This window comes from Falco biarmicus, chromosome 9, assembly GCF_023638135.1.
Source record: "Falco biarmicus isolate bFalBia1 chromosome 9, bFalBia1.pri, whole genome shotgun sequence".
Lineage (NCBI taxonomy): Eukaryota > Metazoa > Chordata > Aves > Falconiformes > Falconidae > Falco > Falco biarmicus.
This window is the reverse complement of record NC_079296.1, coordinates 3,262,623-3,288,818: the sequence shown is the minus strand read 5'-3', so window position 1 is coordinate 3,288,818 and position 26,196 is coordinate 3,262,623. Positions and strand designations below refer to the sequence as shown.

General features: G+C 42.3%; 1 protein-coding gene across 3 annotated transcripts in view; it reads left to right on the top strand.

Moving 5' to 3' along the window:
• The window catches only part of NEK6 (NIMA related kinase 6), an 84,183-nt gene that overhangs the window by 15,479 nt on the left and 42,508 nt on the right, over positions 1 to 26,196 (top strand). For 2 of the 3 annotated variants that reach the window (XM_056352877.1, XM_056352876.1), the window contains exon 2: positions 24,910 to 25,034. In XM_056352877.1, coding sequence (XP_056208852.1) covers positions 24,942 to 25,034 — 93 coding nt within the window. In that variant the 5' untranslated portion in view covers positions 24,910 to 24,941. The remainder of the gene's footprint in view (positions 1 to 24,909; positions 25,035 to 26,196) is intronic. The other variant, XM_056352875.1, reaches the window with a different exon arrangement.

The following is a 26,196-nucleotide window of genomic DNA, read 5'->3' as shown; positions in this document are numbered from 1 at the left end:
GGGCCCCGCCGCGGCCGGGCCGCGCTCCGCCGTGCCGGGGGTGTGCCGGGCCCTGCGCCGCGCGGCCCCTCAGGCGGGAGCGGCCGGCACCGGCCCTGGGCAGCGCGGCCGGGCCGCGGGGCGGGCGGGACTGCGGGCGGGCCGGGGGGGCGGCCGCGCTGCCGGGGCCGGCGAGGGGCTGCCGGGCAGCCGTCCCGCCGTCGGGAGCGGGCCTGGGCGCCCCGCGGCCTCCGTCCCGCCGGGGCTGCCGCGCCTCCGGCCGCGGGGCCGACACGTGCCGGGCGGGAGCGGGAAGGGGCCGGCACCGGGGCCGCGAGGGCCGCGGGCGGGCGGCGCTGGGATCCGGGAAAAGTTGAAGCTGCCGCGGACACGGGGACACCGTTGCGGCCCTGGGGGTGCCGCCCCCCGCACACGCCCGGCGCCGCCGTGCCGTACGCGCCCCTCCGGGGCAGTGGAGCCCGGCGTGGGCCCGGGCCGGCCGCCCCCGGCCGCTCGGCGGGGCTGCGGCGGGGCCCCGGGCTGGCGGGGGGCTGGGGCCCCGCGCCCCTCCCCGCCCGCGCCCCCGGGGGTCCCCGGAGCGGCGCGCCCGGGCGGTGGGGCTGCGGTAAAGCCGGCGCCGCTGGGAGAGCGCACGTGTTACCGCTGAGCTACCGAACACCAGGCTTTTCCTCCCAACATGTTACTCTCTCCGAAGTGTGATTTATGCTTGTGTGGGTAATGGTGGATTTCTGAGCTCCATCTGTTTGTCTGTCTGTTCGCACACACGGAATATTTCTGCCAGTGCTGGTTGCCTATGGCAGTATTGCAGTATAAGTAATTTGATAGGAAATATTGTAGCAATTAGAAGTCCAGTGATGCAAGTTCCTGACACATTATGACTGTCTTGCTGTCATTTCTGTGTCTCCTGTAAAAGTTCAATTTTGTGAATCACTGTAAGCAACCGTTTAACTTCTGCAGCATTTCTGCAGTTTTTACATTTTGAGACATCCGTTGACATTGAGTCAAACTCTTTCCAGTGTTATTTTTTTCCTGTCGACATTCTTTGTGACAGTCATACTCTTTTAAGCAACAACAGAAAAAAAAGGAACTACTTTTAGATAAGAGTGTTGCTGCCCCTGTTTCCTATGGCCCTGTGCCTTGGAGACCTAAAAAAAATGGGAACTGGGAGGAACTTTTATTATGATGGAAAAAGAGCATCTTCTGTGGGAAGTGAGATTTCTAGATGGAGTGTGAGTGACTGCTGTCGCCCCAAAGGAATTGTCAGAACAGAATCGACCTTTTGCTTTCTTAACACCTGCAACATAAAACGCTTCTGCATGTTTTGTTTTCCTTTCTTCCTCTGGAGTTCTGTTTCTTGATAAATACATGTTTTATGAGAGGGGACGGACATGTAATTTGAATAGGAGTTCTAATATACCTTTTCAAATTCTTCAATATTAATTTTATTGGGAGAAAAGTGGATGAAGATTAGTAACTTGGACTCGAAGCCCAGACTGGGAAACGGATACTTATTTTTTTGTAATACATGCCTTCTGTGATCCTACCCAAAAAGTTTTCTGTCAATACATAATACTTAAGTGTACATTGAAAATATTGAGCCTACACTGGCTTTTCTCATTTTTCCTAATAATCACTGTACTGGAGAAGATCATGGGAGATTTTGAGATTTATCTTACAGCATGCTTTTTGGCTTTATTCAGACCTACCTGTTGGTCTGAAGGCCTCTTTCAATGGCTCTTAAGAGGTTTTTTGTGTACTGAATGATCTATTAATGATTGTTTGCTCAGGATAAAATGAGTTGGCCTTTTTTTCTTTTTTTTTTGTAAGGGGATAGGAGCTAGAAATGTCTTTGTGGGTTTTTCTCCTGCTCTACCTCTGCTTTCTTTGCTGTAAAATGGAGGTAGCAACAAGTCCACCTCCTGCGCACCTCCAGAAGGCATTTTCTAGATGTGTAGAAGATGAATTAATGGATGTACTTCAGCATCTTTTCCTACTTTGTGGTGCCAAATGTATTTAACCTCAAGGCTATGAAAAATGTATGCATGACAAACAACATGGCAGCTCAGACTAGACCATGTGAACTGGAGCAGTCAACAAGTGGGGCAGGCTGTTGAAAGTGGGCATCAGTATGACCTCTGGGGTTTGACTTCTGCTCTGTCCTTAAGTGAAAGCCTAGTTGGGATACAGGCCTTCCAGAAGATTAGTTTAATAGCCCAACTTGTGTTTTAGTTTTGGTCATTCTAATTTGCTTTTCTTAGTTTTTCTTGTTATGGCAGGGGTTGTTCATGGTGATCTCCAGCAAATGAGAAAAATGAATGCAAGGAACCTCATTTTAGACGTTGGGTCCCTCTTTTCCATTGACTGAACACTGACAGTTTTTAATTGCAATTTTCTCGGTATTACTCCAGTTCAACACTCATGTAGATGGCTAGTGGCCATGGTGCTCTCTATGATTTGAGCACAGAAGGGTGATAAAGGTAGTCACAAATGGTCATTCTACCTGTGACACACTCTACTGCATTTGTCCTGTGAACTCACTTAACCAGCTTGGTTTACCTTTTGTGGGAATAATGGTGACTAATGCAGTGTATACCTATCCAGGTGCTTGTCCAGGTTATTTGTAGGAAATAATGTGATACGTGTCTCTGTATCCAGTATAAATGCAAGAAGAACATTTTTGCAATATTAAAAGCAAAAGTGAACTATTCATGCGGTTGAAATATAGTTCAGAATTGCTGTGATGCCACTCATCACTGAAGACCCTGATAATGTGGCTGTTGACGAGAAGATGGTGACCTGCTCTGCTGCTGGTTACAGGACGGGCATGGCAGCAGAGGAAGCTTGCATGTGTCCACGCCACGCTCTGTGGACTGGACAAAATGGCCTTTCCTGGTATAAAATCCTGTGGAAGTTAAAGGTTGTCCAAATGGACACTTCGTCCTGTTAAAAGACAGAGGCCTTGGAAATAGTTTTTCTGTTACCAAGTCCTATTAATGCTGCATTTATTGTGCTCACTGTTCCCTTTGTGAAGTGTCTGGTACAAGCACGTGCAAGTACTCGGCAAGTTCTATGTGCTTTTTCATCAGTAGATCTCTAAGTGCCCTAGAAGATAAGTACGGTTTATCTGGAATCTGTGAATAACAGAATCGGGCAGTTTTGGTCTGTCTCCGTGCCACGCAGTCCCTAGCTGGCTGAGCTAACATCAGACAGCTTGGTGCTACTCAGCTGGATGGGTTCCCTTGTGTTCTCTGTCCCCTGTGCCGGGGCTGCTGTTCTGGCTATTGGCAAGTTGGTTCAGCTGAGTAAATTGGTGTAAACTAAGGAACCAAAACAGGAGGGGAAAAAAAAACCAAAAAAAGTTTAAGTAAAAGCCACTTTACTTGCTGTGGCTGCTGAAAGGACAATTTGTGTTTTCCCTAGCTGTGTCCTTGCCTTTTCCCACTGTGGGGTCAAAGGACTGCTGCAACCAAGGGTGCAGGATTTGCCCCGAAGAAAGCAGGCTGGACCCGTCTGGCCTGATGCTTTTAAGGGCGCAGTAGTCTGTCAGCTGCAGAGTGGGTTGGGCATGATGTGATGTAGTAGGTCTCTTCCACTTCTGAATTCCATGTTTCACTGCAGAGCTGTGTCTCAAAAGGAGGAAAACCCCAAAGTGTTTAGGAGATAGAAGAAGACGTGTACAAACTGAGAGGTGATGTTGGCCCAGACAATAGTTTTATTTTTCAAGGCGGGGGGGGGGGGGGGGAAGGCCAGAAAATTTGCATGCAAAGTCTATTTTTAAAACTGACTTCAAAATCATGGTGAATTTTTCCAGCAGGTTGAAATTGCTGCATGTGTCTTAATTACATAGAAAATGAAGCTGTCTAAGATAGTAGTTTAAAAATTTCTTACAGGTTTGGGGGTGTGTGTGTGTGGAGGTGTGTGCATTTGTTTTTAAAGCCAGGCTGGAAGCTGCTGTCTTCGTTAGCTGAAATGTAGGACGGGGAGAACCAAGGTTCTATATAAGTATGTGATGAAGTGGGCAGTTCTAGAGCTTGTAAGCTAAACTTTGTTTAGAAAAAGAATACCACAGGGAGTTATTTTTAATAGTGGTTTGAATGCAGAAGTCTGTAAAGCTGTCAAATATTTTTATGGGTAGATAGGTCTTTTTCTATGTTGGCTTACTTTTTATATGCATATTGGTTTGGATCGAGATTAATTCAAGTTCTAACCTGTGCTAAGTATTTAAACATCTGGACTTGCTCTAAGTGCCGTTGCGGTACATGTGTGAGAAGTCTCTGGGATTGTCTTCTAACGTTTTAAAATATTTCAGGAAAAAAATTATTAAATTAAAACAGTATATTTAGCTTCCAGTGTTTAGTTGATACGGCTTATCATGTGGCACGATGCAGTAAATTGCAAATAATTTTACGGTGTCAGTACAATTAAAGACATTACATTTCTAAAGTGTTTACTTCAGCTTGGTGCTACTTTAAGTGTCTGCTATCATAGATTCCAGGCAATGAACAGCTGTCTGTCGCAGATGGGAGAGGGGGAAAAAAACTTCCCCTTAGCTTCTTCTAAAAAGGTTTCCATATAAAACCAGTAGTAATGTAATACAACCTTTTAGTCAAATTTGTTTCCTGTTACATGTTTAAGCGAACCGACAGCAGACTCTTATCTATTTGAAACCAAATGGTGTAAGTGAATGAGACTCTAGGAATTTCATACTCCAAAGCGTTCTTGAAACCTCACAAATGCTTGTTTAGCAGTCAGAATGCATTATTTATTACATTTCAAAAAAAAAAAAAAAAGATTTGCAGGTAGTTTATGAATTGCTTCTTTAGAGTCTGCTGTGTTTCAGTAAGGTAAGGTGGTATTGTCTGTCCTGTTCTTGTACTGTGTTTTACACAACAAATTCAAGTAGATTAGAAACTGTCAAGGAAGCATGTAGCATATCTGTATTTTTAATAACTAAATGCAGTGAAGTCTGAGAAAGAGCAGGTATGAAAGCCACGATGATTTTTGGTAGAGTGGAGTGTTTTCTGCTGTGATCTCAAGATGGCAGAAATGGAGTTTGTGCACAGAACTACATGAATTTAGTTTTATATTGTGAATTGGATATGCTGTTTTATGAGCTAGTACACCATGGCAATTATAAGACTTATTAAAATAGTTAAGACAGGTTTGATCACAAAATGCAGAAGATGGTAAGATTGTTATTTTTTTAAATTAAAAAGTTGCTCCTGCTGGCATAAAGCTTTTCCCTTGATGGTGGTTTCCTTGCTATCTTTCTCCCCCTGCTCCCCAGCTATTAACAGGTATATTATAATCCCTAGGCACTTAAAGTTTTTGTGTTTATTTGCTTTGAGTAACTTAGGTCTCCAGTTCTAGACTCCAACCTTTGTATGTGCTTCACATGATGAATCAAAGTAGGTGCCAAGCTATCCCCTGCCTTTGGACAGACCTTGAGCACCAACCCTCGGATCAGTGCATTTGCTTTTTAGGAAGGCAGTTTATTTTGTTGTTTTATCAAAGCACTGACTGGTTTTGGTTGTAATTTCAAGCAGTTCTCATTCTGAAGCTATTCTCATTTCTCTGTTGGGAGCTGGCAGGTGCAGTGGTCCATGAATGTTTCAGTTCACCATTTCTTGAAAATGTGCCTGTACCTTTGAACTGAGTTATCTCAATATAACGTGTAATATGCTTTTTTAAATGTACTTATTTTTTAGTTCAGTGGATGGATTGTTTGTGTAACATCAGTTGGAAATTGTGTCGAAGCTTTTTTCCAAGTGTGGGGATGCTGCTGAGGCTGATCCAGAAACCCCCTTTGGAAATGAGCCTGCTGGTTAGGGGGAAGAGATGACTCCCGATCTCGTGTTGCCGGTGGTGGAATGCCGTGTGGGAGTGCTCCTTGGCACATTTCAGGCAATGCTAGTTTGGTGAGCCGAAATCCCTACAAACCAACCCAAATGAGGAATCAAGGGTAATAAACCCGAGTGTGGCAACGCTAGGCAAAAGGGCAGAGATTCCCTGTTGAGGAGGGGGGTGGTAATGCCTTGCGCTGCCACAGCTATTTACGAAATGAGTGGCTCTCAGCAGCCTGGCTGGTGCATCCCCCAGTGTGCATCTCAGCATTGCCAGGAGACAGCTGAGGGACCTTCCTGAGGAGGTCTCGGTGTCTCATTTCAGTGCAGCATCCCACCTTTTGGGCCTAAAACATCCTCTGGTATTTGACCAGGGTGGGATTCCCCAGGACTGGTTATGCTGTCCATTTGGAGGATACTTTCTCCATCCTGCTCCTCCACACACCGTATCCAAGTGAATCATAGTCACCTCACCTAGTGCCCTAGTATTTAGGGGTCAAAAACCGAACTGATAAGAGCTGTGACCCCGTGCCCGGCCTGCTGACGGAGCAGGTGTTGCTCCACACCCTGGGGAGGATTTGCAAGTCTTTCATTTTGCAGGGCTCAGTGACAGATCCTGTTCTCCAGTTACTTTTGTTGTTCAGTCCTTGAGAAGCCCACTTGCTATGAGGCGGGAAATATCCACCAGCCTCTTGAAAACTCATGGTGTGCATGAAGCGGAGCTTTAAGTCCATGCTGACAGGAAAAATGGGTGCTGGATAGTTGGGATTGCTCCCTCAGAGAGCTGGTGTGCTGGGAGGTAGCACAGCCCAAGCTGTTTTGTCCATACTTGCTGCTCAGTGGTGCTCGCTTCTGAGGCAGCCGCTGTCTCCTGGCTCAAGTGGCACAAGATAATCTAAATTCCAATTTTTCTTCTTTCCTTAGAGCCAACTGTCCTCTTTTGCTTGGGAGAATAACTTCTCTCTTAACCTAGTGATTTTTAAACTGTGGAGTTGGACACCAAAATCGCTGCAGATGGTGCAGTAACTGGGGAATGTTGACCTACAGGATGGATTGCAACTTCACAGTACATTCAATACGATTCCTTTCAGGAATTTCAGTTTAAGTATTGGTACTGTTCTTAACCTTGCAGATGCTTGTCTCTGCCATCCTGAAAAGGAGAGGGTTTTCTCCTTGTTGGAACATTTTGTTTCTTGCATAGGAACACTGAATGCCAAGCCTGTCTTGAAGAATTTGTGGTGGATTCTGGTTCTCTGGGCATACACATATGTCATTACAATGAGAAGATGGGGAGAAAAGCTGCAGATATTTTAAGGTTCCTTTCCTCCAAGAGTAGGGACTCAGGGTAGAAGAGATACCAGCACACATGGACACAAAAATTCCCTCTTTCATTCATGGAAATTCTGCTTTTATTCTTTTGTGCTGTCAATATTTCATTAGCGTTTTTGTCAGAGTTGTGCAAAGCAAAGCAGAAGTTTCAAAAATGTTAAACTGGAACAAAAAATCCAAAACAACCTTGAAAAGGTTTTTAAAAATATATGAATGTATTCTGAAGAAGCGAGTCAGCCGCAACCGTGTGTGTGTCTATGCTACCCTTTAATCACTGGTGACTTTGAGCTGTCACTATATTAAGAACCAGTGCTGCCTTTTGTGGCAGTCTGTATATACTGAACTCAGTATATATAGTAAATATTCTTGCTGTGTTTTCATAATCATTCTACTTAGAGTAAGCGCTTCTTGGGTGGGTATTACAAATCTGTTAATCTTTATGGTATTTATAGGGTAATTTTTAACTCTCTTGAGCTTCTTACTTCCTTGCGGGTCAGTTACTCAATTTATAATGTTATGTCAGTTCTAAGAACTTTACCATCCAAGGGTAAACACTGTTGGGTATGGTTCTTTACCTGTGTTTGCTCTTATTGCATACCTTAACATACAAAGAACTAACTTACTCTGTGACTTATTTATTGGGATCTCTTTTAGTCTCCCTGGTTTGTACTTTGAAGTGTCTAAGTTGACCTGTTATTTTAGTTTTTTGCTTCATCAGTAATGCAGGGAGAGGGAGAATTTGCAGCAGTTCTTTCTGAAGAAAAGACTTAAGTTGCAGCTGCTTAAGTCAAAATGATTGCAAATAGTGTTTAAATATTTTTGATTTGTCTGTTGATGAAACTGTTTGACTTATACTAACCATTTTGCTGCGTTGTGAGCAGACAGCTCTCTAGGGAAGGGTTTGGCTCTAGTCGGGGCTGACTTGATTTTAAGTTCTCTCTGTAGTTGTCCATGTTAAAGTGAAAATCTGCTCCGACTCTATGGGGTTTCAGTTGGCCCATGGAAAGAGACAATCAATTCACCTCCTGGCACTGGAGTTTTTCTTGAAATTGCCTTTCCCCTTGCTCCTTTTGCTTCCATCAGTGTTACCACAGCACTGTGACCTGATGGTGCTGATCCTTGTGTAGCAAAGGGACATGCCCTCTTTCCATAGAGTTAAGTTTGGAGCTGTAGGGTGGGAGGGAGGTGTGCGTAGCCAAGTAAATTGCTGGTGAATTGGAAACCCTGGAGTTGGGAAGCATCCATCGTTGCTTGTGCGGCCACTAGCTCTTAGAAACAATATAATGGTAGGAAATTTTCTGGAAAGCCTAAAGTAGATAAGGCCAAAGATGCTGAATAGTCTAATGCCAAAGTTTCTTCCTTTTGTTACCTGTGAATCCTGAAGTGTAATCTACTGCCTTTGTTTCTCTTATGCTATTCTGATATGTATTTTCAAGATGAAGCTTCTGCTGCAAAAGCAGGTTTCAGCATCTGTGATGGCTTTTTGAGGGTCTAATAAGTCCCCAAAGGAGCCTGTGTTCTAGTTGCAATTTTCTTTTTTCCCAGGGGTAAACTGTGATTTATTCTCATGGACAAACCCACTTTGTACCATTTTTGGAATAACATAGATGGTTGTTCTCAGTGAAGTGCCTGTTGTTTTCAAAGATTCAGCCAGGTGGTTTGTTGGTTTGTTCTGGGTTTGGGTTTTTTTTGAGTTGGTTATTTCGTAAGCTGATCCCACTGTGGTGTTGCTGGATTTTGGTTTTGTGGGTTTTTTTCCCATAAAACCCCTCAATATTCTCTTTACTTATGGGTTAGGAAAATGTCAAAGGGATAACAAAGGAAACAGGAGCTTTCTTTGTGGAATAGGAAGGTCAGATGTTTACTGCCTCAGCATTGTTTGTTCCAATAACAAGGCAATTAAAAGCAGTATTTTAGCACAGCTTGGACTGTCCTTTCCTCGTCACCTTATTCACATCTATGCACACCTTTTGGAGTATTTGATTTTAGGTTTTCCTAAAGGCAGCTGTGTATGAGAGCTTTGTGCTGGTGTCTTCTCTTCCGCGCAGCGTGGCCGTGGCATGGATCTCTGCGGTGCCTTCTGCCTTTTGTCACCTTTATTTCTGGGTTTGTGGGACTGGCAGGAGAAGCTGGCAGTGTCTTTCCTCTGGCTGATGTGTGCGAAGTTGGTCAGCTGGAAAAGCTGAAGTGAAAGTGAAGCCTGCGTTGGCAGATGAGTGTTATGTGTGTCTTTAAACAACCTGTTTGCATGTGGTGCTCCAAAGGAAGTAAAGTTTGAAATGAATCATCCATCACGAGTATTACCAGACTTTGCTGAAGACGCGTATTATCTTTCCTATTGTTCATCTGAAACTGGGGACTGCTGAGTGCCAGCTTGCTCATTTTTTTGGTGACATAGATGGCACTAACGAGTTTGATAAAAGCAGCTAGATGATGTGGGGAATATAGTTTCCCTGTGGAGACCCTCTTTAATTTGTTATACAGGACCATATTTAAATTTCTGTCGGCAGCAGTAGTAACCAGGGTAGCTTTTGTTCATGCATCCAATATGTTGCATTAATTCCCCTCCAGACTCAGTTGCTGTTGGCCGAAGATTTTCCTTCACGCTGTTACCATAGCATGAAATACTGGTTCTTTCAAGTATGTAGCTGTATGTTTTGCTGAGAGCATGCGGCAGTTATGCTCTTCCATAGACTAACTATCATTTTACAAGTAGGCTTTTGGCTTGATTCAGACTGTAAACTCTTCAGGGAGTGAGTCATCATGCAGTGGAGCTGGGGTCATTAGCTGCTGTGCTGAAGCAGCTCTCCTTGCCATATCCCATGTTTTAAAGGTTGGGTTGACCTCTAAAACTGGCTGGTGTAGTCCTGCCTCTGCCTCCCTGCACCGAGGGTTTGTGGGTTTGGGACTTGGATTTACCTCTTTCACACCTGGGTTTGATCTGAAATAGTTCAGGTCTGTCAACTAACTGGTAGATGTTGCAAATTCATTAATAAATCTTTTCTATTTGAATACTTTCTTTTCCTTCCACATGCTCCCCTTTTCCACACATGTACTCCTCTAAAACAAGTTGTTTTGCAGCTCTTGGTCGTAGCGTGGGAAGTCTGTCCACTGACAGGAATGTGTGTTACTGAAACAGCTTTGTTGTTTTTATAGAAACCTTGCCCACACACTCCTTTTGCTTTCCAGATATCTAGAAATCCCTGCAGGATCCTGCTGCCATCACTGTGGTGACCCACGTTTATTTTGTGATGCTGTCTAGAGGTTAGAGCAAAGCAGAGTATGGAGCAAGAACAGGCATATTTTGTCCCCATCTTTGACTCCAGTCAAATTGCTAGTCACTACTAATCTATATTTTTCTACTAGCTCTTGAAGCTGGTTTGTTTTCCATTTGGTCAATTTGAACCTTTGCTGTCACTTACTTATTTTTTTCCTGCTTTTGCACTTGCATTGCCCTGTTGCTTGCTAGTTCACTGGTTGAGGATAGCTGTGCATGGATTTTGCTGTATTTAAAAAATTATTTCTGATGCTGAGTAGCATGTTATTCACAGGTATTAATAAGGTGTCAACATATTTTGCATTGATATTACTAAACAACATTGTAGCTTATTTTGAAATGCTACAAATATTTGTGTTTCTTTTCTGAAACAAAGCTTTGTGTTTGTGCAAGTATCTGATGGTAAGCAGTTGTCTTTGAATGCTGATGAACTGGTCCATGGCAGATATTTTCAGTTGTGTTCTGCATAATTACTCTTAAAAACTGGTAATTTGAGGTGGTTGGAAAACTACTTTTTACTTAGTTCATGGCTTGCTGAAAGCTAAATTGCATTCTGTGCCTCAGCTGGACTTATTTTTATTCTCTCTTTTAACTGCATTAGCACTTTAACCGTAAGTACTGCTTATGGCTGCGGCTGGTCGGTGCGTGTCTGGGTGCAGATAGAACAGATGCTGCATTTTGACAACGTAATGTAAAGGCCTTTGCAAATGTCTGTTAATGCGTTGGTTTCATGCTCTCTGACCCAAGTGCTTTTTTTGTTGTCTGAAGGACTGTGTGGTACCTGTACAACAAGTGTGAGGTGGACCCCAGTTTTAGGGGGCAGGGCAAGTCGTCAGCCCTCTGCCCATCAGTGGTACCTGTGCAGTGAGAACTGGTCAGTGAATGGCTGTAGAGCTGGGAATGCCTGAGAGGCACCTTCTCATATGTTGCAGAGATTTTTCAGATAAGAAACAGGAAATGAAACTGTGGAGCTGCTGTCTTGGTAAGTAAAGCGTAATTTTTCTAGCTGCCTTACAAAGGTGAATTACTGTTCCAAGCAGCACAGTATTAGTCAGAGATCAGCGTGGTGACTTGGCACTCAGTGGGGGCTGGGAAAGAAATGCAGGGTGGTGGGCAGGGTAGAAGATTTTTGTTTGCATGAGTAAGCTTATGGTTTTTAATAATCTGATACTACAGAGTTTATGCTCCAACACTGAGGTTTATTAGAATAATAGAAAATTGTTACATAGAGGGCAGAATATAGTGTGAAATGTGATTTGTCTCTTATACAGAGCTTGCACATGTAGTTATAATTTTCTTGAAAGGTTAGTTCCCAGTTTCTCTTCAGAACATTCTGTGCAGGCCTTTGCTGTAGAGGAAGAAAAAAATTGGACCCAATTTAAATAGACAAGTCTTGTGAATCCTGAAAGAATTTGGGCATTTAGCCCAGGAAAGGGAGAGTTCTCTGGAAGAACTTCATTAACCCTGTCTGTCATCAGAATAAGTAATAAAAGTAGCTACGCAGACTTTATAAAGAACAGATCTTTTTTGTTCCACCCTGAAGCCTTGATCTGCAAGGTGCTGGTGAATGAATCTTGTTCTTTAAGGAAGCCTGTGCCTATGTGGGAAAGGAGATGGAGAACTGTTACGTACAGCAATGTAGAAGTGTGGGTGTGAACTGAAGAGCTGCATTAATTTTTGGAAAACTGGTACTATTAGTTCCAGATACTCAGGAACACTTATGGAAGCAGACTATTTTATTTAGTATCAATAATATACCTTATATAGCAGTATTGATAATACAGTCTTATTTAGCAAATTTTGAGGCAGAAAAAATACAAACATATTTATATTGTAGCTATTTTTGTAAGTAGAAAAATGTTAAATCTTTTTACACAGGGAAGAGTTTCTGCTTCCGTTTGGCTGTTACTTGCAAGATCCAGATGCTGTGGAAGCTCTTCCTGCCATGCTAGCATCTGGCTGCCTGGAAGTTTTGCATAAGGCTTTATGAAGTGGCTTTGAAGTTGCCTTTGGATTTGAATCTTATGAATCTTTAGGTTGGCTGGGCTGCATAATTCTCGGCATCATTTCCTCTTCTGATTATGAGAAGTGTAAATACTTCAAGCTGTTGTTCTGATGTTTTGAAGTTGGGTGGACATACATCTATATATAATCTTCCACTGTTCCTTTTCCCTGTATTTGAGACAGATACGTTGTCTATTAAAGATGCAAATTAATGGCTCTAGGGATAAACTCCATGAACAGAGTGGTTACAGCAGGTTTCATGGATTTAAAACCTTGGGCTTGCTCCTTTACCTTAAACATCTGAGAAATTACAGCAATATTTCAGAAGTATCTTTTGTGAGGTTTGCTTAATATTTGTCAGATGCTTGGAAGTGTGCTAATTAAAAGGTTTTTATCAGTGCTCATTGGTGGTGTTTCTAATCACATATGTATATATGTATGTATTGAAAACTTCGTTAGGATTTAAGGTCATATGTTTGTTAAGCTTTCTGAGAACAGTCCAGACTGAACAGTTCCCAAGTTTTGGGGCTGTAGCAGCAGAGCTTATTTAATTTTTTTTTTTTTTTTTTCTTCGGATGTTACTTCTGTTGTTGTCTTACTGACTTAAGATGGTCTGTTTGCCTGTGCTCTTGTTTGAGGTGGCTAGTTGCTAAAGGTGCCTTGTTAGGAACAAGCTGTGGAGGTATTTGGGATTCATAGTTGTGTGTGGTAGAAACTTATTTTAGGGATGGGTTTAAATTGGAAGTTTTCGGCATAGGATGGGAACAGTCTTCCCTGCTACTTGATTTTTGGCTCTTCTTTTTTACAAAGGCTCTTCAGATGTTCATCAAGAGTGGAAAACTGTATTTCACATGTAGCTTGTCAACTCGCTGGTCATACAGTAAGTTTGCTTACGTACATGTGAAGGCTGATTGTTCCCTTGGTGCGGAAGGGAGACTGTACAGCCAGTGTGATAATGAAGCTGGCACTGCTGGTACAGGCGGTGCGTGGTTCATAGCTGTATGTGATGTTACTTATTTCAGTTACGATTTAATGATGTGATAATGTCTGGCAGTTTCTGTGAACGTATACGTTATGAATATATTTCCATCTTATATTTAATCTTTCCTTCATCAGAAATGAATCAATTCTGAGAAGGATAACAGAAATGTTCTTAAATAATTTGGCTTCAGGCTTGAAAGCCTTATTGCATTATAAATTAAAAGGTGAGCATGTTGTTGCATGCTTAGTAAGCAATACAGTAAAATTCCAGGTAGATTTAGTATGTGTTTATTTTTAACATGTGTTTCGTTAGCACTGATAGTGGCCTGAGAGGTGTCTCTCTAATGTTCCAAAGGTTGTAAAAACTAATATAGTGAGTACTTTTGGAATGCTCAAAATTGCAACTAGAAGAAAATAAATTGAGGTATGTTGGCTTCTTAACGCAAGTTAAAACTTACGTAAGTGAAAACTTACAGTACAGCAACAGCAGGATTAGCTCTCTTTACAGGAACTATTGTCACTTTATATGCTGCTGACTGCTATCCATCCTCAATTTTGGATATGAATATGTATTTGATATTCATCTATATCTTAGACAAACATTATACATTAGTATTTATGTGTGATGTTGCACTAGGAAATTTCGTGCAGTCAAGTAAAAGGTAGGAATAGTCCAGTTAGGCTGCTGAAAAGGAACATTTACCTTATCACACTGATTACTTAGTCATAACTATAAATCACCAAGTATCTTGGCACCGATCCTAGGACTGTTTAATAGCAGCCGTGTGAAACCATCCCTTGTAATGGATGGGCTGAGCTGCATAGCAGCTAATGTGTAGTTAGAAGACCTGTACAAACGATTATGTCCTTTGATTTGGGACCAAGTTCTAGGGAGCAGATAGAAAAAAAAAAAACCCAACAACAAAAACCCCCAAACCTCAGCCCTTAACTCAGATTAAACCTTCTTGAACCAAAATTAGAAGTAAGCTAACTACCTTCCTGGTTGGTGGTGGCAACTGATGAATTTAATGGCCATATGAAACATTCTATCAAAAGCATTGTATAAACTCAACTAATACAGCTAGGGAGGAGAGAATACTGATCCAGACCTTGCTATTTTCAAGTAATTTTACTAGATTTGTCCCCAAACTAGAATACAGAGTATTTGAAATTATAATCTTGCTTGCTTAAAATGAGAATAATGGACGAGAGCTGGGTGTCGAGTGCTTTGAAAGAGGGGAGGTTTGACAGAGATACTTAATTATTGGCAGGAAGCATTTGTTTTATTGACATCTACAGTAAAATGGTTCCAAATAGCTTTAAATAGTTGACTTAATGTCATTTTGCTTCTAGGTATGGAACAGTGAATTACAGTGTCTGTCACAGCATTTGTTTAATGAATATCAGTTGTTGACATAGTATGAAAAAGCTCTAGGGCTTTTCAGCCATTTTATTAAAACATTCTCAGTTAGTGGATTTTGTGTCTTTGAGAAGCCAGCACGCCCTAACTGCCTGTTGAAAATCTAGTCTGCACAGGCTTAACAAAAGGTCTGCACAAAGTCTTGAGGCAAACGCATCTGCACCTGTATTCAGGGCAATTCCAGTGCTTGTATAAGGGAAGGTGTGATTAAAACACCGTTCTTCTGCTCAGTGGTCAATTTGTTACAAACATCATCATCCTTTTTAAGGGTTTATAAATTGCAGGTACAGTTTTCACTGAGGGCTGTGGCTTGGTTTCTGCATTTTGATTGGGTGACAGCTACTTTTAAAATTTTGCCTGTATAAATAAATAAAAATTCGTATTTTCTTATTGTGAGGTCTGTTCCGTAGTTTTAATATTTGTAACTTCTGTTAATACAAATTATTTAAGGTTGGATGAGAATATGCTTCTGAAAGTTTTCAGATGGATCCACCTGTTAAATGAATTTCAAGTAAAGGCTGAGTTAAAAAACACAGCTGGGGGCTTTTGCACTTAAAAATATTGATAAAGAAGATACTACTTTGAAACACCACTACTGTCTTTAACTGTCTTTGGTCACTGATCCTTTTACTATTTTTAGTACTAGATCTATGGCCTACTCTTTAAAGCTTCCCCGATATTAGAGACTGGGAAAGTTGATTTCTGCCCGTTTTCATTTGTCATTCAGTTTTTGTTAATGAGGATGAGTAAAGTTACATTAGATAATATAATAGTATTTTGGTCATGGGCGACATCACTAAATGTAATAAAGTTGTGTAACTGAGCAATCTTAATACATTGCTTTTAAGAGTTTGTTCACACTCGGTATATTTTACGTACACCTGCAAAGCCCGAGAAAGCATAACTCACACTGTGTTAGCGTTAGCATGTGTGTATCTGTAGGTACAGTTTCGTCTTAATGGCAAGCCTAAAATTTTGACACTATTTGCTGGTGATATATCTGCACTCTGAACAGTTTGTGCTTTGGTTCCCTCGTTGCAGCCCAGAGCGGCTGGGTAAGGCAGCAGTATGGCCCTGGCTCTGCGGGCATCGTACCTCTGCAGCTCCAGCCAGCTGTGCTGAACAGTTCTGTACTGAACACGTTAAACTGTGCTCTTGCAATGTTCTCTCCTGTCTCATGCATTTCAGTGGCATTCCTCATGTTGTTTCCTTTAACATTCATATTCATATTTTTTTTTCAGTGTTGGCAGGTGTGTATTTCACATTAACATGAGGGGTTTTTTGGATGTTAGGCTGCTATTTGCTTATGGTAATTTCCAGTCATCATAAGGTGACTGTTGGGAGAGATGAGCAGAGAGGAAAAAATTGTCAAGCATTTACAGTAAATACTCTCTGCTTTTGGAAATGCTGTCAGAAGTTTAATTGTTAGGTTCAAGTAAGTTTGTCATGTGCCAGACAGTATCAGTCTGCTGTAATGAATGGGTTACGCACTTCACCAGCAAAAAGGGAGAGTGAGAAACCAAGGGATGCTCAGGATTTCCTGTCACCTTGCACTGCAGAAGGAATGGGGTAGGCTTTTTAACCTAGCCTGTAATTAGGTTTTGCATGGAAGCATATATTACTGCGCTTGCTTTGCCAAAGCTCTTCAGTATGATGGATGAGATTTAAAGGTTGATCTGACTAAATTGCAATGAGAATACTAACGACAAAGATATTTCTGTTGTGAACTATTCCTACCAGACATCATAGCTGTGACAGAAATGGTGTAAGATAATGGACAATAAAAGTCACTCGAAAATAATACTCTCCTAGGATTGGGCTGCCTTCCCCACAGCACGTACCCTGAACCACAGCGATAATGTAATCATAAGCCAAGATCATCATTTAAATATATAGGTAATCTCATATAGTATCCTGACAGATTTATTTTATGAGCAAGCAAGAGGAAGAATATTATTGGGCAGTAGAGAGGAAGAAAGTGTTACTGATGTGGTTGTGTTTATTTTGTAAAATAGTTTGCATTGCTCCTGTCTTTGGGGACTCTGCAGTGAGCGGCATGCTGATGGCTCAGGGGAGTGGGGGAGACTGGGCTCCCACCGGCAGCGCCTCTGCTGTGGATATCGGCAGCTCACCTAGGAGCCTGGTTTATGTGCACCGGTGGATTTTATTCACCATTAATCTCAATTCTCTGTATATGTTAAAAGATAGAAATTTGCGCATTAGTTTAAGTAATGTGCTTGACTACATTTAAACAACTCGTGAATTTCTGGACCTATGTATGACTTGCCTTTTTTGTACCCAAACAGAGCTGCATGCCTCCCCCTCCCAAGTCCCCATGTAGCAAGAAGATATGAGAGGGATGTAGTAACTGGGTGGAAAAGCGTGTATCTCTCTCTCACATGATACTTGAGGGCATTGGGGCAGGTCAGAGGCACAAAAAGCCTCGCAACCTTTCCAGGAAGGGCACAGCTGCCCCATGTCACAGCCAGGAACACTGAGACTCCTCAAGATGGAGTCATGTCGCTTTTACAGTAGGAAGTGGTGTGAAAGTGGAAAACCTTGTCGTTTATTGTGCAGAATTTCTTGTGGCAGTACCGGGGTAAGCTGGAATTGCCGTGTCTTGTTCTGCATTTACAAAGCTGTTCGCTGTGAAGCCTCCAGTATGTTAGGGAAGGAGCTGCTCAGCACAGTGCCACTGCTGTGTCCCCAGCCACTGAGGATGGATTTGGCAGTGGTTTGGGTTTGGTGGTGCCTCCCATGCTGCGGGCAGCAGCAGAGCTGAAAGCTGAGCACATGGAAGCAGCTGGTGTGTCTTGCAGCAAGGCGAAGACGGTTGTAACGCTGAGCACTCAAAGCACTGCTGCTTTGCTGTCTACTTTAGAGGTGCATGGCCCTGTCGTGTTGATTATACATCTGGGAGCAGATAATTTGGCCTGTAGTTGAGTTTGAGGCATCCAGAGGCACATGGTGATACCAGATGAGGCTGGTCACAGCTGTTTCACCAAGCCAGTGCAGAGAGGAGCTGCACCCGGGGCAGTAGGATGTGTGAGACTGAATGGCAACATGCTCATGAGGTTCTGCTCCTTAATGAGCATCTTGTAACTAATGATTTTGGCCTTTGCTACCGAGTGCCCTGGGCTATTCTGCTCTTAGAATGCCACCTGTCAGGTACCTGCAAGGTCCCACAGGATTCCATGGGGTTTTATGTTTTGTTTTCTTTCTACTGATTCAAGGTCTCAGATGGATGGGATGGGGTGTAAGGGCAGTTGGGCACCCAAAGAGGAACTGCAGCCTGGGACATGTTAGGGGACCTGGCTGCACAAGAGGGTTTTTATTTTCCCTTGCTTTGTAAAAGCTCCCACCACTGTTGGCAGTAATAACTGTGCTGCAGGAGGGTGACAGTAAGTGGCAGGATGCTTAAAGATTTTGATACCAGTTGTGTTGCTGTGTGGGTGGAGTCTTCTTTTTTAGGTGTTTTGGCATACTAGGACATATGTTTTGTATTTCTCCTTTTTGTTATTACTGCCCTATGGAGTGGAGGGCACATGGTGACAGACAAACCTACATCAAGTTGTAGTTTGAAAGAATAAGCTGCTCATCCAATGTGGGCTTTGATCATACTCCCCACTGTGGTGTTAAATTTATTTTGAACTCTCAAGAGAGTCACTGAGTTGCCTGCAAAACTACTGAGATACGAACCTGAAGAAAATGAGGTGGAAGGTTTTGGTACCTTGGGTGTTTTCAGTGCATTGTTTTCAAAATCTCTCGGCTTATACCTTAAGATCTGTTGGGAGAAGTGAAGCACTGCTTTGCTGAATTCAGTTGTATTTTCTCAAATCATTATTTATTTTAAGTTGGCCTCTGATTTAATTGGAAATCTTTCATTTCCATTGTTTTCAGAAACTGTTTCCCCCAGTGGATCAGGTACAGTTAAAGCAGTCCTGCACCATTCAGTTATATGGGAGCTGCCATTTTTTGTGTGTGGCTCTGGCCTGTCATGATGTCTTTATTCTATTAGAAGGTTAAAGGCTGCTTTACCAGAACAACATATGTCTCACTTTATTTATACTGCACAGCAAAGTACCAATATCTTAATAATTGGAAATAGCAGCATATATCTATTCATGAGACTTCTGTCTGGTTTTGGTATGATAAAGGTACTTTTGTGGTTGGTGCAGAGGGAGGTGAGCCTGTTGCGTCTGTTGCTGTGAAGCAGAGATGGCACATATACAAGGGGATTGATTTTGCCTAATGTTCAATGATCATGAGCTCCAGTATTTGAAAGTAACCTGAACTGGTGACACTTTTTCTGTTGTAAAGTTATTACATTGGTTGTCAGTCAAACAAAGTAATTTGGAATTTCTCTGGCTGATGAAAATTGACCCCAAATACTAAAACAATTGTGATAACATCCTTAACATGACTTGGCTGCAATATCCTGGAAGTAATGCTGCATCAGGAGAACTCTGGTGAGATCTTCCTTCCTGTGCTGCTTTTACGAGTAGACACAAACATGGTTATCTGCTCTGCCTACTCCTTCCTTTCTCTGGGGCTGGAACCCAGTTGCTGCCATTTGGTTTTTAGTGTGTAGTTCCCAAAGCAGGCAATAGCTTTTCTGGAGGTAGAGGTATATGCTTCAGTTTTGATTAAAATAGGGTGGAAATGTGTCTTCAAAAGCTGGAAAGTTCTGCGAGACATTTTATGAACTGTATGCAGTCCGTCCTTTTTTGTACGTGGATTTTTGAGGCATATGTTATTGGGGGCTTACACGTATGAGACACTTGAGTATTCACAGTAATTCCAGAAAGCTGTTAGGTTGCTCTTGTAATGCCTTTCACAGATGATGATCCTGTTCTTTTATCCACTTTCTGGGAAGATATGTGATGCTTCATGCAATTTAAAAATGTTTTAATGTACTGTCATGGCCAAGACCCAGTCTGAGTCTGTTTGACACTGCAAAGTTTCATAGGAAATTTGGAAGCAGCAATAAAAAAGCCTGTCACTTAAGAAGTAAAAGTGCAGAGCTATAACAATGTAAGGTAAAAATGTGACAATGTTTAAGAGAACTTATTCCAAAACCTCTTGTCTTATTTCCTACTGTTTTCTTTGGCAGTTTAAACAGATTAAAAAACCCTGAAATTATTTGTCTGCAACTGCTTCCCTGTGTTGTTGTTCCCCTGCCCCGCCCCCTTGATAATAAGGAAATGAGACTGAATCTGGAGCGTTATTGTCACTGCCAGGTTTTGTGTTAGTAGCTTTTTTTCTTCCCTATTTGATTTCTTTGAATCCGTATTGTGTTAATGATACTGTTGCTGCTAACAAGTGACATATAAAGTAAATCTGTTGATCTTGATCCAGCTGTTAGTAAAGTTACATCCTAACATACACCGGGATAGTAGATGTGTTTTCTCCCACCTGTCATGCAGGTCAGGGACTGAATTAGATGGAGACACATAACTTTGGTTTAGATACTGTGGTCACTGGTTCTAGATGTTGGTGAATTAAGCATTGCAGTTAAGATTGCTACTTCAAAAATACGATAAAAAAAATAATTCATTGCCTGTTAATATCAATGTTGGTTAATGAGGCATTACATGCTTTAACTAAGTGAAATGTTACGTAGTTTAGGCTTTTGATTGCGGTGTGGTTAACATTCACATGTTGCTGTATGTAGAAACAGCTTCTCTTAGCAGGAGATGGTTCCATCCCAACCTGTATAGCCTGAGTGAGGTGGGAGGTTGTAACTCATTCAGGTAACTTTGAGAAGATCATTCCTTTCCAAACAGATGAAGATACGGCTTTTGGTATGCTACATCTTGTGAAATGCTAATGTTAATTACAAGGAAGGGTTTCACGGTAACTGTTGGATTCCATGAGATAACTTAATGCACAGATTGTGTAGCCTGGATGGAGTGGTGGGGTAAGGGGTAGCTGAACACATTTAAACGTTTCTTACGTGTTTATGGTTTTCTTCAGTAGTCCAAAATAACTCTGATGTAACATGCTGCAGCTAATATCCAAACTTACTTCAGGACTAGTAAAATGTAGCTCAAAATGTGGTTACTTCCTCAGGAGAACACAAGTATCTGGCACGGGGGTGGAAGTCACTGGCTTTAAGCTGTTGTATCGGACACTGTCATGTTCTCTGCTCAACACTTTCATGTTTAAAAATATAATTGCAATATTGGTTCTGCAGTTAGACTTTTTAGAGAGAGTCTCAAAAACCCTGTAGAATTTTTAGAATTACAGTTCAGTGCAAATGTATACCTGTTTTGACATAGCAAAGTGCCCTTATGTTGTTGGCTGCTATTTGAAGACCCTCCATGAAGCCTGTTCCTGGGGATCCCCCTTGCAGTCTACCTATAACATGTGCTTGCCAATAGCCCAGAATAGCCCAGCTGACAGCTTCGAGCAGGACACGCTGTCCTGTAGGTGTCAGCGGGCTTGGAGCTGGTGTCATGTGAGCTCTGCCGTATCTCTTTTCAAAGCTGGTATTTTGTTCTTCTTCCTTTGCTTCCAGCTGTAGCGCTTTAAACAGCAACCAAACCCAAATACTCTGCCTAATACATTCCCATACAGCTCATGGCAGCTAAGCTGCTGAGCTGTTGATTGCCCTCCCATTGCCTAATCCTCACGGTAAGTAATTGTACCTTGAGTTTCCTTGCGGCGGCTGGAAAGTTATGGTTCTCTTAGGAATGTTCCAGACTTATGTGTGATCAGACGACTGGGGTTGTCGTCTTCAGAGAACCCTTTTCTCTTTTCGAGCTTCAGTCCTTTTCGAAGGCAGGATGCAGTAGATACGATGTTTGATCAGTGATAGACTGCAGATATTTCGCATGACGCTGCCTGGACATGCCTTTTATCTCAAGGCTGTAAATGTGAAATTTCTGAATTCCTTTTGGAGATAAGTGGTGGAAGCAAGGCTGTCAGTCGCCTGCAGTCTGTAGCAGTGTTTTCTCTGTGCTTGTGGACTTAGAAGAGAAAGAACATGTGTTACATTCTCCCTTCAAGTAAGCAGCCTTTCTTCAAATCATGAATAATAAAATACTTAAGATAGTTCTGCCAGAGTAACATAAATTAGCAATTTCATAGGGCAGCTTAATTAAGAGACATTTTTATTTTTCAAGTGTTCACCTGGTTACTAATAAACCGACAGATGCCTGATGCTGAAGGAATCTTAAAATCAAACTTCTTCATATTAATAGTGATTATCCTTTTCCCACTGGAGTTTTGTAGTACTGACTTAGGAAAACGTTTTATTGAGAGCAACCCATGTGTTGGCCTGTCTATATGCGTCAGGTACTCCAGCCCTCACAACTCTTCTGTAGTGAGTGTCTGTTACAGAGTGGAAGTTCATTTGCTTAAGGAGTGAAAAGAGCCTTTTCCCTGCTCACCCCCTGATACTGTGTGTGCACGTGTTGCAGTGGCTGGTGGTGGGATGGATCTGCCGGAGCTAAAGGCTTGTTTTACTGACAACTGCTAAAAGAACTGAGCATGACTTGCTGCAGAAATTCTTCTGCATCATATTTTCTCCCCCACTCCCTCAAATATTTAAAATATCTCTGTATTTTAAATTAAGTTAGTCATTGCCCAAGTGCCAGGCATGCACTATTAATACAGTAATGAGGTCAGGTTGTGTTATTTCACTGAGTGAGTACTTGCCAAAACGCTTCAAGCAAGTTTCTGCAAATGCTTGTGTTGGCCACTAAATCTTCCCTTGTCACCCTTGGGCTTCTTGTCGCTGCTAAGGACAGCAACAATGCGACTCTGAATTACGCACTGCCTAGCGTGTGTGGATAATGAATAACTAGCTATGAATAACATTCTTAAATAAGCCCAAAAAACCTGCATACAGCCCTTTGTGGAGAAGGGATGTTAGTGCATTTATTGTGCGTGTTCTGTGTATGCTGTGAATGTTTTTTGAGGACTGGCCTTGCTCGGGGCTAGAGCCTGACCCCTGACGTGACATGGGGCAAGGAGCACTGTGATCTCCTCTGAGATGTCCCCTAAATAGCTTATAAAACTAGCAGGATTCATTCCAGAGTCAGGATGGCGACGGTAATAGTTCAAATATGGTTTTTGTTTCCTAGAAGGGCTAGAAAATATGTATACGTTTAGTCTCTTACACTTCTGCAAACAGATGTGTCTGGAAGGCTTTCAGCCAAAAGCCCAAAACTGCCCTGTTAATGTTTACTACTGCAGTCCTGAAATCCACGCAGGGCTCTGTGTCGGGGGAGGGTTAGTTAATCTGGGATCACAGTGGTGTTCCAGCACTGGGAATGTCTTGGCTGCCTGATGGGCAGCTCTTTACGCCACCTGCCCTTCACGGCACCATTTTTGAAGGTGAGCAGGCTATCTTTTCAGATTACTGTGTTGTGTTGGCCTGGAAACGGCAGCATCTGAGCCCACCCTCTACAGGAAGGGACTTTGCGAGGTGGAAAGTGTGGAAACTGCCCGGGGTGGTCTCAGCATCATGGCTGGTGTCCTTGGGCAGGGGTCAGCCTGATGCTGGGCACGGCGGTTACACACACACTCGGAGGAACGTGGTGTTTCTGCACCGTGGCGATGAGCAGTTGTACTGCTGTGTGTTGGACCTGGATGGCGTTTTCAAATGTCCAGCAGCCTATTTAAATGATGACGAGTCTGGTACATCCAGTTTGGGAAATAAGTTCCTTTGCATCTTTCAAACATTGTAGGAATTTGACTTTTCAATTTTTTCCTTTCTTTTTCTCTTTGTTTTAAATTCTGAAAAATGGAGACTGACTACTACACTTCCCATTCCTTCTACTTGGTTTGTGTTATGGTTAATTATAACCCCTTTTTTGAGCCCTCTCAACCAAGTACCTTGTGTCCCTTCCTTCCTTCCTGTTACCTGCAAACTTTTGTTTGGTTTTATAATACTGCTCAAAATAAAACTAATCTCATGATACTGTGAAATAATTTGATTCAAGGTAGATGCAAGATGTGATGTGTAGAAGTTTTATGTTGCAGCATAAATGAGAGTTAAATTTTGTTTGGTGCTGTGTCTCAGACCTTCACCTTGCACTTAAAAAGGAGGGGAGGCTGAATTGGTCTCTGTAGGGTGAAGGGTAATTTTAGAATGAAAATGAAGAATCATTGCAGACGGTGATGGTGAATTTCTTTTTAGGTCCTTACAGTTAAGTTCTTTATCTGATAACTCTTGCTGGATTCTCTTCTCCAACACCGCATCTGCTTAATTTCTGTAATTTTTGTAGGAAATTCTGCTGGACAGCTGTGCCCAGTAATTGCTGCAGGTGAAACTGGAACAAATTAATTCACGGAATTTTCCCTTGCTTGTTTGTTCCTACAATAATACTTTGATCTTGTTGAATCTAATATGGTTTCTAGCTGCTGATTCGTGTGTCTTGCCAACCTGCATGAGAACTTTTAATTTGGGGTTAGGGAAGAAGGAATGTGGGTAAAGTTACACTTTTAGGTTGTCTCTGGCCAAATAAGGCTACAACTGTCTGGTGGGACTTGTTGCCATTTTTTGTTTTACAAAGGGAAACGTGCTAACTTTTCTTGAATTGTCTGCTACGTGTCTGATGCCATAGGGGATCGTCTAGGTTCAGTAGTCCTAGGGGAGGTAACGCTAGCTGCTGTTACAGTTGACAAAAGCACTGTCTGTTGTGGGTAACGTACTACTGACCAAATAAACCCATTTTCTGCTGTTTTGCTTAATAGGAAATGATACCGGTAATATTTGTGATACTGGTTTTTTTGTTCTGTAATTTGGGGAGCATGAGGGTAGCTGTGACCTGTTGCTGCCCCTTTCAGCGCGCAGGTGGCAGCAGGGTCTCTGTGCTGGTCTGTCAGGGGCTGGCTGAGCTCTGGAGCTGGTGGCAGATAAGGGGTTTCTCCCCTCGAGAATTGTATGGAGGAGTCAATCTGAGGGAAGGAAGGGGAGGAATCGGTTCCTGCTGTCTTCACGTGTGACGACCACGTGTAGGCACATACCTGGAAACAGTTTCTTGCTTTCAGTGCTGGATGGACAGTGATGAGACTTCTCTCTCCCCTCTTTCTTTTAACTCCAGCAGAACTGTGAGGCAGAGTTTGGTATGATACCATGGAAGGGCAGCATAACCATCCGCATCATCTAGGGGACCAGAACAACCCTCTTTGCAAGCTGCCAGGGCAGGAATACCAGCATGATCCTCAGGTAAGTGCATGTGTCTCTTTAATCTCTCTCCTTCTGGGTTCTCTTCCCTTCCTTTTATAAAGGTCTATAGATTTCTTAGCGTTTAGCCTTTTTTCTTCTTTTCTTTTTTTCTCCTCTGTTTATAGTGCAGTTACAGCAGTTTTAGGGTATATCCAGTTTGGGATTCTGCCAGCCAGCCAGTTTCCTGAATCCAGTTTTTTTGATAATAATAAGAGAAAAAGGAAATAGTTTGAATTTTGCTTAAAGCAAGTATTTTTCAGTCATCTTATAAAAACATGTACTGTGTTGGCTTTCTCTTCTCTTTGATCCTTTGAAGAAAAGGCCAAAGAAAAGCAGTTGACTGTGTAAGTGAATAAATGTATTTTATCTCCTTTTATGGTTTAATAATAAAAGCTGATGAGGTAATTACCAAATAAAAGAAAAAGTTCATCCTACATGGAACTGTAGGCTATCTGACTTCATTTCCTGTGGGTCTCTGGAATCTCTCCTGCAATCTGTTTTGTCTGTACTACTATCAAGTTTCACTATAGTGGCTCATGTATCGCTCTGTTCCCTGCCTTTCTGCAGAAGTGGGCCAAAGCTGGGGTTAGACCTGCACTCTGTGTGGTGTCAGTCCCTTCGCTGTAATCATGAGATCTGTATTTTGTGAATTCTGGCTGCTTGCCTTTTTTAGGCTGTCTGTTATCAGAGCTATCAAGTTTTACCTATATGTATTTTAAGGAGTAAACAAAAAGCATCATGGAAGAGCTGTCAGAAAGAAAGACTTTTGCAACTGTGGTGTAACGTTACCTTGGGGAGGGGTCTGTGGGTCTTAATTTGTCATTCTGAACGAGCAGTGCAGTGGTGATCCAGGTTCCTCAAACAAGGAGCAGTGGTTAGGAAAGCTGTATCAAACACAAGATGATAGGATTTGCAAAAGTGGGAGGTTGCTTCCACGGAGTACAGCAATGAATGTATCTTATGCTGCACTGCTGGGAAAGTAACGTTGTATGGAGCAAAGCCCCCCTCTCCTAATGCAGCAATTTGTCATATTAAGTCATTTAATAATAATTGAATCCCCTTGATTAATCTCCTAGAATTAGCCAGTTGCATTTTGAGCAATTAGGGTTAATTACTGCCTCATTTGGCAGGATAGAGCCCCTGTAATTATTTCATGAACAAG